Source organism: Narcine bancroftii, chromosome 1, assembly GCF_036971445.1.
Source record: "Narcine bancroftii isolate sNarBan1 chromosome 1, sNarBan1.hap1, whole genome shotgun sequence".
Lineage (NCBI taxonomy): Eukaryota > Metazoa > Chordata > Chondrichthyes > Torpediniformes > Narcinidae > Narcine > Narcine bancroftii.
The window spans coordinates 278,484,425-278,498,507 of record NC_091469.1 but is presented as its reverse complement, the minus strand read 5'-3'; the positions used below and the strand labels follow the sequence as shown (position 1 = coordinate 278,498,507).

The window sequence follows — 14,083 nt, the reverse complement described above, 5'->3', positions numbered from 1 at the left end:
TGCACAGGCTGTGGTGTTTTCGTGAGGTCGGGATGCACACTGGCTGGAGGCTGGTTCATAGGAATGAGATGTCAGAACTGGGATTTGAGAGGGTGCTGAGGGCAAGAAGGGCTTCCCATGGGCTTTGTGCACTGAAGTCTTCCTGATTGTGTTGGGAGATTTGGATCTGGAACTCAGGTTGCCGATGAATAGGCTGGAGGTGAATTCACGGACACTCGGTGCCTCGGAAGGATCTCTTTTGTACTGTAAATGGCGCTGGGTAGCACTGATGGAAACTTCCTTACAGCAAACAGAAGGGATTTTTTAAAAATATGTTCTGTAGTTTGACAGGAATATTGAATCGATGCTGGAATTGGAAGTCAACTAAAGGAGCTCAGTGATGAGCAACAACAGTGGAGGCATTGGAATGATTGATTCTTCAAGCTGAGACCCTTCGTCAGGACTTTAAAAATTATTTGAGAGTAGAGGGAAATTGCTATAATTTACTTTGAAACTGCAAACAAGGTATTTTAGAAACAATTGGATCAGACAGTCATAATGTATGATAGGGAAACAGTGTTACATGTGTCCTTTTAAAGGAAGTCCCTTTGGCCCATGAAATCTGCAACCATATTGTGGGTCTACCAAAAACAATCGTATTACTCGATTCCTTACTTGTTCATGGTCTGAACTGTATTTATTTCTACCTGCCTTGACAATGTTCTGGGCTGGGAGACTTGCCTCTCATTATTAAACTTTCACCGCTCTCATCTTAAAACTATACCACCTATGTTGCTAATCATTTTGTATCTATTGGGTTGCCTCTTAGCCTCTGATGCTACAGAGAAAATAGTCCTTTTGTCCAACCTAACAACTGAGCCAAGTCTGTTCTGATCCAATCTTGCAAGGTTTGGTAGGTCCACTCTGCCTTGTGTACCTTCAATCTTAATTTGGCGAAGTCTTTAAGGTTTACCATGAGGGACTGAATCAAAAGCTTAAGTCATTGTTAACAGCATCACTACCCTACCCCCCCCCCTGCCCCCCCCCCCCCCCATCTTAAGGTGTAATTTTACCATGATTGGTCATTTATTCAAGGCCAAGGTGAGTAATATATTTTGAATTCCTGATCTCAGAAAGTAGAGATAGTGGTGAAAGAGGAGTGGGCTGCCGCAGTTTTTATTAATTTTTATTTTCTGTCCAATAATTGTTGCAGAATCTATTTGGTTTTATTAAAATACTTGAAAATCCATTCTGTGTTCATTTGTTCTTCATGGTAGTAATTTTTCCTCAAAGCATTCCATGCTTGATGCATACAATATCTCAACTACTTTATTCCTATTAGATTTTTTATCCTATAGGATCTTCAGTTTTTACCATTTTTATATAGTTATAAAAGTTCTTGCAGTATTTTGTTTTGATAATTTGCTTTCGTAATCACTTTCTACCATTTTAGTCATTTATTGCTGTTATCAGAACACTTGCATATTGATTAGAAACACTTTCAAAACTTTTTTTTAAATCTCGTAAAATTTACAAGATATAGATCAGTGGTTTTCAAACTTTTTCCATGGAGGGTGGTGGGGGGGGGGGGGGGGGAGCAGGACTGGCAGCTCAATGTTCTAGGTTGCTTTAGAAGCAATAGAATAGGGGGGAGGGGAGAATGAAAGGGGGAGGAGTGGCATTGCTCATCAGGAAAAATACCACAGCTGTTCTCAGGCAGGACAAACCAGAGAACTTGTCTACTGAGTCCTTATGGGTGGAGCTGAGGAACGGGAAAGGTATGATCACACTCAAGGATTGTATTATAGACTGCCCATCTGGATTAGTTGATTGATTACTCAAGTCCCGCGAACTGGCAACATCCACTCCTGGCGATGGTAGGGTCACTCTGTTTAGCACTTACCCCTTTGAACTGGTTAATCATATGAATGGAGTCTGGGATCCACTTGGAAAGACTTCACTGGCCTCTGAAATCTGAACCTTCCATATGGGTTCCAATGGTGTAGAGGGTATAGGCTTGTTTCCGTGTGATTGGTGGTTCAATGGTTTCTGAAGTTCAAATATGTCCAACAGGGCATCCAGACTAAGTTGTGCAGGTGTTGTTTCAGTGAGGATGCATTCTGTTGGTCGCAACTGGTTGCCATGTCTGGTCCAACTTGTACATGGTAGAGAATTAAGATTCTTCCCAGCTGCCATACTTCTGACTTATCTCTCTATTTCCACACCAACATAGGTTGATCATCATAAAACATGCTTTCTTTGGATCCATGTCAGCGATTGTACTGCTGTTCCATTTCATAATCTCTTAGTCCAGATTCTGGTCTTTGTGGAAATATGACATCATATGGTGCTCATATTTTCCCACCAAAGTGGTTTTCAGCAGGTGAAGTACCACCTGGAGTTTGTGGGTTTGGAGTGATCTTGTAATTTAACAAGGATGTCTGCAGTATCTCTTCAATTGGAGCCTCCCCCTTGGCTTTGTTCAGAGCTCGTTTGAATGTATCCACAAAGTGTTCTGCTTGACCATTGGACTGAGGATGATATGTGAATATGCGTGATGCCGTATTGCTTGCAAAAAAAAATTGAAGCCGGCTGCAGTGAATTGTTTCCCGTTGTCTGAAACTAATGTCATAGGAAAACCAAAACAATTGAATAGGAACTTGAGTTGCATTGTAGCCGATGCAGTTGGTCGGGCTACTTTCATTATCTCAGGCCATTTGGAGTATGTGTCCACAATCTGGTCATCCATCAGAGGCCAATAAACATAGCTTCATGCAAATGCTTTCCCTCGATTAAAAAACAGAGGACATGGGTTAAAGGTGAAAGGGAAAAAAAGTTTAGGGGGAACTTCTTCACACAGCGAATGGTGGGAGTGTGGAATGAGCTTCCAGCTCAATTTTAACATTTAACAAGAATTTGGGCAGGTATTGAGGGCTATGGGTTGGGTTCAGGTCAGTGAGACTAAGCAAAAAAAATGGTTCAGCACAGATTAGGGGGGGGGGGGCAAGGTGACCTTTTTCTGTGCTCTGTGATTACTTAAGTAAGGAATTACTTAAGGTTGTATGTGATTTGGGGGGGGGGGGGGGAAAGCCTGAAAACCACTGCTCTAGACCCATTGTTTTTGAAATATTTTGCTTGAGAAAAATAGTATTTTGGTCCATTTCCTTTGGAGTTCTGAAACCGTGCACATAACGAGTCAATTAGGTACAATTAAAACAGTGGTTTTCAAATGTTTTCTTTCCACCCACTTACCACCTTAAGTAATCCCTATGCACCTATGGTACTGATATAGATAATCTCAAATGGGGTCTGCAGAATTAATAGGGTAGATGTTGAACAGCTCTAAGTAGAAAGTAAGACTAGGGGAAGACCTTTCAGATAATTGACCATTTAAAAGTGAGGTTAAAAAATCAATGTAAAGAGTTGTAGATCTGGCCAATGCTCTACCACAGCTGGCTGTTTGAGGACTAATAACCATATAACCAAGTATTTTTCAGTGTTAGATTTTGAGCACAGTCAATGTAGCTATCAGGTGCTTGATGGAACAGGCATGTAGTTTTGGAATTGGTGCATTCCTTTCCCCATTTATAATGGGATTCTTAGTGCTCTTAATATCCCAAATAATGTTCTTGGGCCAGTCAGCCTTAATTGCACTTTTTCAAGAGGCAGGTCATTTTGTTAATGATGGAAATTAGAATGGAATATCCGTTTGTGGAGGTTCAGAGCATCTCCAATAGTTTGTGGTGCCTAAACAACATTGTTAATTATGCAAATCTGCACTGGTGTGTAGAGAACACTCCTGACTGGTCAAGTGTAACACTTAGGCGAGGTTTGATTCTCAAATACTGTTTTCCTTAAAGAGTCAAAACGTATGCTGGTGCATTGAAGATAATGGCAAAATTGAAAATCAATACCCACCTTCACTAAGAGGTGGTTACTGAGGAATGGACATTGATGCATATTGAGAGAAACAGCAGCTTGTTGTGGGCCCTTACTGATGATCTTGAGTACCAAGGATGGACTGATAATGGATCTTTATTTGTCAATCTTAAGGTAAGACCTACCTTCTTGTACACTTAAATGAGCATGGTTTGGTTTTTGTGTAGAGAACCCTTTGTATTTGGTGCAAGTGAATTTGTCTCATTTCTTGAAAATAGAACATGATTATGGTCTCCTGATAAATCCTACTCTTCCAGGATGTGAGAAATAATTTCATGAGTTTGTGACTGAATTTCCTCTGCTAAGTCTTGCAACTTCAAATGTTGACTGCTCCAAGGTGTATTTTAATTTGCATTTGGCCTTTTTCACTGTTTGCCAGGCATAGGGAGAAGTCTTCACTTCTTTATTTTTTTAACACTCTCCTCCTTCATTCCTTCTCCTTTCCTCTCAGTTCCCTGACTCTCACAGCCCAGCTTCTTTCACAGGGTTATGGAGAAATAGCAAAGAAGTGGATGGTTGGATAGTTCAATTGGATAATTGGGCAATTAAATGGTTAAACTAAAGAGTTGCATAGCCTCCTTTTAAATCTAAATTAGTGGAGAGATCGAAATGAATGTGTACTAGCTAAGAAATGCTTAGCAGGGTAAACTCTTGACCATTATTTTAATTAATGTTTAGAATATCATGGATGTTGAAAGATATTTGTGAGTTAAAATGTCATAAGTATTCTTTCAATGAACTTCATTTGTCCTTAATTGGCTTCTAATTGTGAGTTGATTTTTTAATCTCCCACCTTGTCTGAGATAGTTTATAGCACACATGACTGATACTGATTTCCTGCAGGTGTGGGTTGGTTGAGGAGCAGGTCTAAAATATACTTTAGTGGCTAGGATTGTCAGGCCTTGTTAATGGTAAATGCTTTTGCAAAAGAAATTAATAAAATGAGTTAATTTAATCTTTTATATAATGAGAAGGAAAGGAAGTTGTTTATTTTTAAGCTTCATAATGGCTTTTTTGACCTTCATTGGCACAACTCTGGTTCTTGTGTTGAAAAATGGCAACTGCAGATTCCAAAAGTGATCAAAAGCTTGGAAGCAAGACTAGCTCTTGTACACCTGCACCAATGAAGCAAATAAACATCACTGAGTAATCACAGACACCTGTGAAGCCAAATGTCCCAAGCATTATGGTGCCCTGAAATGGGGAACTATGTATTAAAAAGTACTATAATTACTTCATGGACAAACCAAAATGTACACAAATAACCTTGAATAAAATCTGGAAAGTGCACTTTAATCACATGTGAATTATTTGATTACAAATTTAAAACTGGAGCACGGGGCAAGTAAAGGAAAGAAGTGTCTTTGTCCCAAACATTACGGAGGGCACTTGAGATCCCTGTTTACTTATCTCAATTCCAGCCTCTTGATTTAGAAAATCCACTTTTGATTCTTCATATGTACTTCTCCACATCTAATCCCATTTGCCAGTCTTTTTCTCAATCTACAATCCCAAATGCTGAATCACCGTACCTTTTGTGATCTTCCACTTTTTTTTTTACATAACTTCAGTTCATCTGTTTTCTCCAGGTCATTCATATAAATAGTGATTGACTGCAGGCCAAGAACAATACTCCATTGGATATTTTCCAGTCTGAAAAGCTCCCATTTATTCCAAATGTTTTCTAAGAGAAGGCCAGTTTCTGATCCATTCTCAAACTCTTTCTCCAAAACTGTGGCTTTAAATTATGCACCAATGTCTTGCATAATATCTTGTCAAAAACCTTTTGAAAATCTAAATTCATGACAAATGTAGATTCCCCTCTAATACATCAACAAAGAGTTCAAGTAAATTTGTCAAACATGAATACATCAGCTATTTCCTCTTTGTTTATTGAGTTTAACATCTTGTGAATAGTTGTTAAACTAACTGGCCTGGGTTTCCTGCCTTTTATCTTTTACTTTCTTTTGAACAAAAATCATAGAGGTTCCTTGAAAACACAAATGATATAAACTGATGGCAAAGATTGAGGCTTATGAAAGAAACACTTGCATCTTATATTTGACTTTTAGAAACTTGGGAAGATTCAAAGTTTATTTTGATAGATGATGTGCAACAAGGTCCCATTACAGTGTAATAGTGACCACATATTCTAAATTATTGGTTGAGGAATCAGTATTCACCAGGACATTGGAACTAATTTCCTTTGATATAGTGTGGTGTTTCTACTTTAGAGAGAAAATGGGTCTGAGATTTATAATTTCATTTGAAAGATATCTCCAGTAATGCACAGAAACAAGGTCTTAATGTTTCTGCTCAAACCTCTGGGGTACAATGTACAACATTCTGATCCTGAATATGTGGAATTTTTGTAAACCTTTGAGGCCTGTTTGTTGAAGCTAACTCCAGCAATGCGATAAAGATGATGGGTTCCAGAATTTAGAACAGGTGACAGTGAAGGAATTGGGTACATTTCCAATTGAAAATGGTGCACAACTTTAGGGACATTGCAGTTCATAGAGTTATCTGTACTTTTGTTTTATCCTTCTAACTGATAGCAGTAACCTACATGTCAGGGATACAAATTGAGCAAACCTCAGCAAGCAGCTGCAATGTACCTATGACATACCGAGTGGTGGAGGGAAGTAAGTATTTACTGTGTTGAGTGGTGTGCCAGTCGAGTTGCTTTAACCTGTGTGGTGTCAGACATTGTTGTTGAAGCTTGCTCACTCAGACAAGTGGACAGTATTGATATTAGTAGGTAAATGGAGTCAGCTTGGGCAGTGGATTGCAGGATGTGGGAAATCTGGGACAGAACAATTGTTCCTGAGGACTACACCTGCAAAAGGTGCATCTAGTTGCAGCTCCTGACAAACCGAGTTAGGGAAATGGAGATGGATGAACTCTGGAGCATTCAGGAGGCAGAGAGAGTGATAGGCGTTTCAGAGAGACGGTCAGCCCCCAAAAGTCAGCAGGCAGATAACTGGGTGACCGTCAGGAGGAAAGGGCATAGACAAGGGAGCAGAGTGCCCCTGTGGACGTTCCCATCAACAATAGGTATACTGTTTTGGATTCTGTGTTAGTGGGGACGACCTACCAGGGACAAGTTGTAGTAGTCAAATCCCTGGCACCAAGGCTGGACCCTCAGCTCAGAAAGGAAGGAGGGAAAAGAGAAGAGCAGTAGTGATAGGGGGAATAGATAAGTGGTTGTGTGGGAGAGATCGAAAAATCTGGATGGTCTGTTGTCTCCCTGGTGGCAGGGTCCGCGATATCTCAAATCGAGTTCTCGGTAATCTTAGGAGGGAGGGTGAGCAACCAGATGTCGTGGTCAATGTAGGTACCAATGACGTGGTTAGGAAGGATGCGGAGTTCCTGCAAAGAGAGTTTCGGGAGTTAGGTGCAAAGTTGAAGGACAGAACCTTCAGGATTGCAATCTCAGGAGTGCTACCCATGCCAGAGGCTAGAAATAGGAAGTTAATGCAGATGAATACGTGACTAAAGAGATGGAGCGGGTGGGGAGGCTTCATATTTATGGACAATTGGGCCCTGTTCCAGGGAAGGTAGGACCTGTTCCAACAGAACAGTTTACACCTGAACTGGAGGGGGAACTGACATCCTTGTGGGCAGGTTTGCTAATGCTGTTCCGGGGAGGTTTAAGCTAGATTGGCAGTGGGATGGGAACCAGAGTATTAGAGCGGGTAGTGAGGTGGAGGAGAATAAAGATTATGCGAGGACTGCAAATCAAAAGTTTGTACATGATAGAAATGTTCTCAGGTGTATTTATTTCAATGCAAGGAGTTTTGTCGGAAAGTCTGATTAGCTTAGGGTGTGGATTGTCACGTAGGATTATGACATTATTGCTATTAGTGAGCCATACTGTAAAAGGGCTGGATGACTTGGAGTTTGCCAAATGTGGTCAGAAATGTTTTTTAAATCAATATAAAGAAGTACCAATGAGAGAGGATGCAATACTTGATCTCATATGAGGGAACCAGACAGGACAGGTGACAGAAGAATGTGTAGGTGAACATTTTGTGTCCAGTGACCATAATATCATTAGGTTCAAGTGAATTATGGATAAGGATGGGTCTGGTCCTTGAGTTGAGATTCTAAATTGGAGAAAGACTGATCTTTGTAGAAATGAGAAAGGGTAGGAAGAGTGAATTGGAGCAAGTTGTTTTCTAGCAAGGATCAGTAAGTGAAAGGCCTTCAAAGGTGAAATTTTGAGAGTACAGAGTTTTTATGTTCCTGTTAGGATTAAAGGCAAAGCTAACAGGCATAGTAAAGGACAAAATTGTCCTCTGGAAGATCTATGTATGGAGCCTAATGAGATAGGGGAGATCTTAAACTTTTTTGACATCAGTATTTACTCAGGAAACTGGCATGATGTATGAGGAAGGGAAACAAGCAGTGAGGTCATGGAACATATAGAGTTGAAATGCAGACAGGTATGAGGTGCTTGTTGCCTTGCAGCAAATAAAGGTAGATAAATCCCCAAGGCCTGATGTGATATTCCCTTGGACATTGAGGGAGACTAGCTGGGGGATTGGCAGGTAGCTTGTTTAAAAAAAGGCTCCAAAAGTAAACAAAAGAAATTACAGGCTGGTGAGCCAGATGTCAGTAGTGAATAAATTATTGGAGGGTGTTCTGAAAGATAGGATATACAAGGGCTGATTAAGAACAGTCAGCATAGTTTTTTGTGTGCAGGTCATGTTTAACAAATCTTGGGGTTTTTTGGGGAAGTCACCAAGAAAGTAGATGAAGGAAAGGCTGTGGGTATTGTGGACATGGACTTTAGTAAGGCCTTTGATGAGGTCCCACATGGGAGGTGTGTTCAGAAGGTTCATGGAGTCCATGGAGAGAGTGGTAGTGGATGATTGCTTCTAAGACAGGAAGCCTGTGGGACTAGTGGTGTGCCTCAGGGATCGGTGCTGGGACCATTGTTGTTTATATCAATGATCTGGATGATAATGTGGATCAGCAAGTTCACTGACAGTAAAATTGGAGGCGTTATGGACAGTGAGGAAGGCTTTAAAAGCTTGCAGAGGGATCTGAACCATCTGGAAAAATGGGCCAGAAAATGGCAGATGGAATTTAATGCAGACAAGTGTGAGGTGATTAATTTTGGAATGACAAACTAAAGTAGGACATGCATAGTAAATAGTAGGGGTACTGAGAAGTGCAGTGGAACAAAGGGATCTGGTAATACAAATTAATAATTCCTTGAATGTGGTGTCACATGTTGACAGGGTTGTGAAGAAGGCTTTTGGCATCTTAGCCTTTATAAATCAAAGTATAGAGTACAGGAGTTATGCTGAAGTTGTATAAGACCGTGGTGAGGTCAAATTTGGAGTATTGTGTGCAGTTATGGTTATCAAACTATAGGAAGGATATTAGTGAAAGAGTGCAGAGAAGATTTTCTAGGATTTTGCCGTGTCTTCAGGAGTTGAGTTACAGGGAAAGATTAAACAGGTTGGGACTTTATTCCTTAAAGTGCAGAAGAATGAGGGGAGATTTGATAGGGATTACAAAATTATGAGGGGAAAAGACAGTAAATGTGAGTAGGATCTTTCCACTTAGATTGGGAGAGATAAATATAAGAGGATATGGCTTTATGGGGAATGGTGGGAGTGTGGAACAAGCTGCCATCTGATGCGGTAAATGTGGGCTTACTCTTAAGTTTTAAGAATAAATTGGATCGATACATGGATAGGAGAGATCTGGAAGGTTATGGAATGGGTGCAGGTCAGTGGAACAGGAGGAATGATATTTTGACACATACTAGAGTGGGGTGTTTTCTGTGCTGTAGTTTTCTATGGTTCCTTTCTGTTATCATGGAGATGTTGAAAATGTGTGAGGGAGGAAGGGACCAGCAGCAGGAAGTTCAGGGTCACCCTGCAAACAAAACACAGGCATGCTAACAAACTGTATTTGGTTTCTCCAGTGCTGTGTTTGGTGTAGGCCACATTGTGAATGTTGAATGCAAGATGGAGTGAGTTATTAGGCCATTTCAGATAGCCCAAAAGTTGAGCTGTAAAGGCAGAGAAACTCTGCCAAAACGCATAATCACCCACCTTTCTGAATGTGCGGAGGCAGTCTCCAAGCTGCATATTCCAACCCCTCTCTGAGAGGGATAATCTCTGCAGTGCAGCCCTCCACCGATCAATCTGAATGTACAGTCGTGCTAAGCGGCTATCTAGGGGCGGGCTGATGATGCCATCAGCCCATGACCCATCTCCCCACTCATCCTTCTACCTCCAAGTCGGGGGCAGTTGGGGCTGGCAGTGGGAGCTGTCAGGGGGCAGCCAGTGCGGGCTGGGACAGCCACACTGGGCTGCTTCAGCCTTTGGGGCGACTCTCTGCGGCTCAAAATGTGGTAGAGCAATGGCCGTCTTCCCAACCCATAGTCCCTCACGCAGCTGAATCTTCTGGGAACCATAGAGCAGTTTTAGCTGCATGGGGGATTATGGGTAGGGAAGATGGCCATTGCTCTGCTGAGTGTTTATGATGGGTGGTGCTATGGCACCAGTCACCCCACCTCTGTCAGAACCAGAGGGTGCTACGAGGTGCCTCTGGATATGAATTGGATGTGAAACAACCTTTTAGGGCTGCTGTCTGAAAGGTTAAGTTCTCATTTTTCTATCCGCTCTGTAGCCGGTCTAAAGGCAGAGGCCTGATGTGAAATGGCCTATTGCTTCATCTATGCTTGTTTAGGAGAGTGCCACAAGGAGGGTAATGATCAGTGAATATAGACATGACCATCACAGAGTCTCTTACCATTAACGTCATGAGCACACAATTGATTATGTGCATAATTAGCCAGCCACATAATATTGAAACTGTCAGACCAAAATGGAGAGAATAACTTTCATCCTGATTCAAAAGCCCTTTTAAAACCTATTAGATGCTTAAGAGATATGCGTTGGAATGCACTCTTCTTTCCTGGATGAGCACAGAACCCGACAACCACCTTCTTTTATTTCCCTATAGGTGATAACAAATGCTGGTCTTCCCAGTGATGTCTGAATCTTGTAAGTGAATACTAGTAACCCACTTGGGAATGCTGTGAGGGTAAACTTTCCTTTCACATGTCTTACATCACCACCATAGAGTTACACTGCACAAAAACAAAGGTACCTTCCTGAAGGGGTCCCATTTGGCCATTGTCCTTCTGAACTGTAAATCTATCCAAATGTCTTTTAAAATTTGATGTTGTATCTGTCCCTGCCACTTCCTTTAGTATCTCATTCCATATACCCAGCACCCTCCATGTGGAAAAACTGGCTTCTCAAGACCCCTGTAAAATCTTTCCCTCACCTTAAACCTATACCCTCCAGTTTAAGACTTCTTCTTACTCTGGGGGAGTGGGGGAAAGACTGTGACCATGTACCCTATCTATGCTCCTCATAATTTTATTAACCCCCATAATGGCATTATTTTTAACAATGTGGAGGAACACCGAGATCTTGGGATCCAGGTACGTCGATCCCTCAAGGTTGCTGCACAAGATAGAATGGGGTGTTGGGTAATTGAGTTCAAGAGCTATGAGGTAATATTGCAACTCGATAAAACTCTGGTTACACCACACTTGAAGTATTGTGTTCCAATCTGGTCGCCTAATCATAGGAAATCTGTAGATGCTTTAGAGAGAGGGCACATGAGATTTATCAACATGTTGTCTGGATTGGAGAACATGAAGCAATATTGATGGAGCTAGGGGTTTTCTCTTTGGAGTGATGAGGTGGCTTAATAGAGGAGTATAAGATTGTGAGGCTTAAATAGGATGGACGGCTGGGGCGACAAGAGCAAATACCTGAGGACATCTGTTTAAAGAGAGTGGAGGAAAACTTAAGGGAGATGTCAGGGTAGTGATGGAGGCTGGTTCAAGAGGAATATTAAAAAAAAATTCTCATGGCTCTATTACTCAGAGATCCCACTAAATTGATGTGTCAATGACCCATCTTTAAAGCCAGACCAGATCAGAGTGTTCACACTGAACCAAGAAAAGCAAAAGGAGGCAGGACCTGCAGCATCACAGGGAAGTGGGGAAGCTGATGTAAAACGCATCAGCTCTGAATCTACCTACCTTGGAGGATAAGTACTGCGATGAAAATGACTCCGCATATCGTGTTAGTCAAGTTCACACAGGTAAGTGAAGTGGTAAAAAGGCAGTTAATTGCCATCTTTCAAGGGCAGTGTAAAAGGGCCATTAGATAGGCATGTGGATGGAAGAAAAATAGAGGGTTATAGGTGTAAGAAAGGGAAAAGTTAGACTCTTGTGGAGTAAGCATACATAGGTCAACATGTCATGGGTCAAAGGGCCTGCACTGTGCTATAATGTTCTGATGTCACACCTCAGCCTCCTTAGCTCCTGGGAAAACTGTCTCAGCCTGTCCAGCCTTTACTTATAACTCAATACCTCTTGCCCCAGCAACATTTTTCTGAGTATTTTCTGCATCTCTCTGGCATAATCTCATCCTTTCTGTAATATGGCAACGAAACTTGCACGCAATATTCCAGGAATGATCTTACCCACACCACATAACTGTAACATGACTAAAAGCCATGTCTGATGAAGGCAAGTGGCCCATATAACTTCTTTACCAACTTATTCACCCATTTCTTGATTTTTTTTTAACACTAGATTTGCAATGCCTTCAATTTTGATCTTGTCATTTTGGTCACATTTCCAAATGATAAAACGCCACTAAGAAATGTAATAATTTTATTTCTTTTCAAAAGCGGTACATAGAAATACGGCAAGACTTGCCCAGTCATACCCTATGAGAACAGCAGAGTGGGAAGGACTTCTGCATCTTTCTCATTACACTCAGCTACAGCAGTGCATTAGATATGGGAAAGAGTCAGTGATTCATTTACTAGCCTCTTTCTATGGCAGCTTATGCATTTTCAAGCAACATCAACAAATGTACCAAGAATCTTCAGTGTAACTTTATCACATTTTGTTGCCAGAATGCAGAAAAGAGGGCCAAAAGACATACAATTAGAACTCTACAGCTACATCAAGAGGAACAAGTGGTAGTTCATTGTTTTTCCATACAGTTCAGGAACAGATCTTTCCAAGTTGATAGAATCACACACACTCTCCATAATCACACCAGAAAAAAAAATCAAGTTGTAAATTGATGAGAAAATTGTGTTTCCCATCTCTGTCCCCAATACATAGCATCTTCAGCAGGTGCTCAGTTTGACCATTCATCGTCCCAAGTCATTAGTCGTTCTGGCATCACCAAAATCTGTTGCAGTCAACTCATTACAGATATTCAGCATAATGACTGCTAAATCTGTGCAATAAAATACCAATAAAAACACAGCAAATATATTTACAATATACAATCTAATCTGCTTTGAAGATGGCTAAATGTACTTGTTGCACTTTGGGTTCTTCTCTGATTCTGTTTTGTAGTTCAGCCTTTGAAAAAAGGCTGAAGTTTCTGTGAAGATGGTAAGGGTATAATTTTTTTTTTCCCCCCCAAAACTTGTATGGGGCAGAGAAAGGTGATGTGCAACGGTCAATGGTCCTTGTAACGTCAACACAGTATGAATGCAACTAACTTTTCTTGTGAAGGAATTTCATTTTATTTCCTGCAAGAAACATAAGAGTTTCATTAGTGTTGTAAACCAGGATTTTATTAAAAAAAATACAATTCTTCAAAACAAAACCCTGAATTGTGGGAACTTTCTGAGCATTTCAATTTTTACAAATTTAAATTTTTTTTTTAAATTTTCATACTGTGAACTATATCAACCAAAATATATGCAAACATTTCTCATTAAATATACACAGTGGCATTTTCTCCCTTCCCCCCCTACCTTCCCACCCCCCTACCTTCCCACCCCCCTCCAAAACCAATAAATATTCAACATATACAATACAATAAAACCATTAAACAATGTCATCACACAATGAAAAATAAACAAGAAAAATGTTTACACACTTTTACACACTGAATCAAGTCATTTTGTCCTCTTATCATTTAAGGGGGTGGAGGTCCGAGGCAAGCTCTCTCTCTTATGTTCTATATATGGTTCCCAAATTTGTTCAAATAATGTGACTTTATTTTTTCAATGGAATACATTTATTCATTTCCATGTACCGTTGCTGTACTCTCAGGCTCTCTTCCATTTTCCAAGTTGACATTAT

General features: G+C 40.7%; 1 protein-coding gene across 5 annotated transcripts in view; it reads right to left on the bottom strand.

The window, feature by feature from the left end:
• Positions 1-12,626: 12,626 nt before the first annotated feature.
• Positions 12,627-14,083, bottom strand: part of dennd2b (DENN domain containing 2B) — a 354,119-nt gene continuing 352,662 nt past the window's right edge. For all 5 annotated transcript variants that reach the window (XM_069900472.1, XM_069900482.1, XM_069900527.1 and 2 more), the window contains one exon: positions 12,627-13,524. In XM_069900472.1, the coding sequence (XP_069756573.1) occupies positions 13,490-13,524 (35 nt within the window). In that variant the 3' untranslated portion in view covers positions 12,627-13,489. The remainder of the gene's footprint in view (positions 13,525-14,083) is intronic.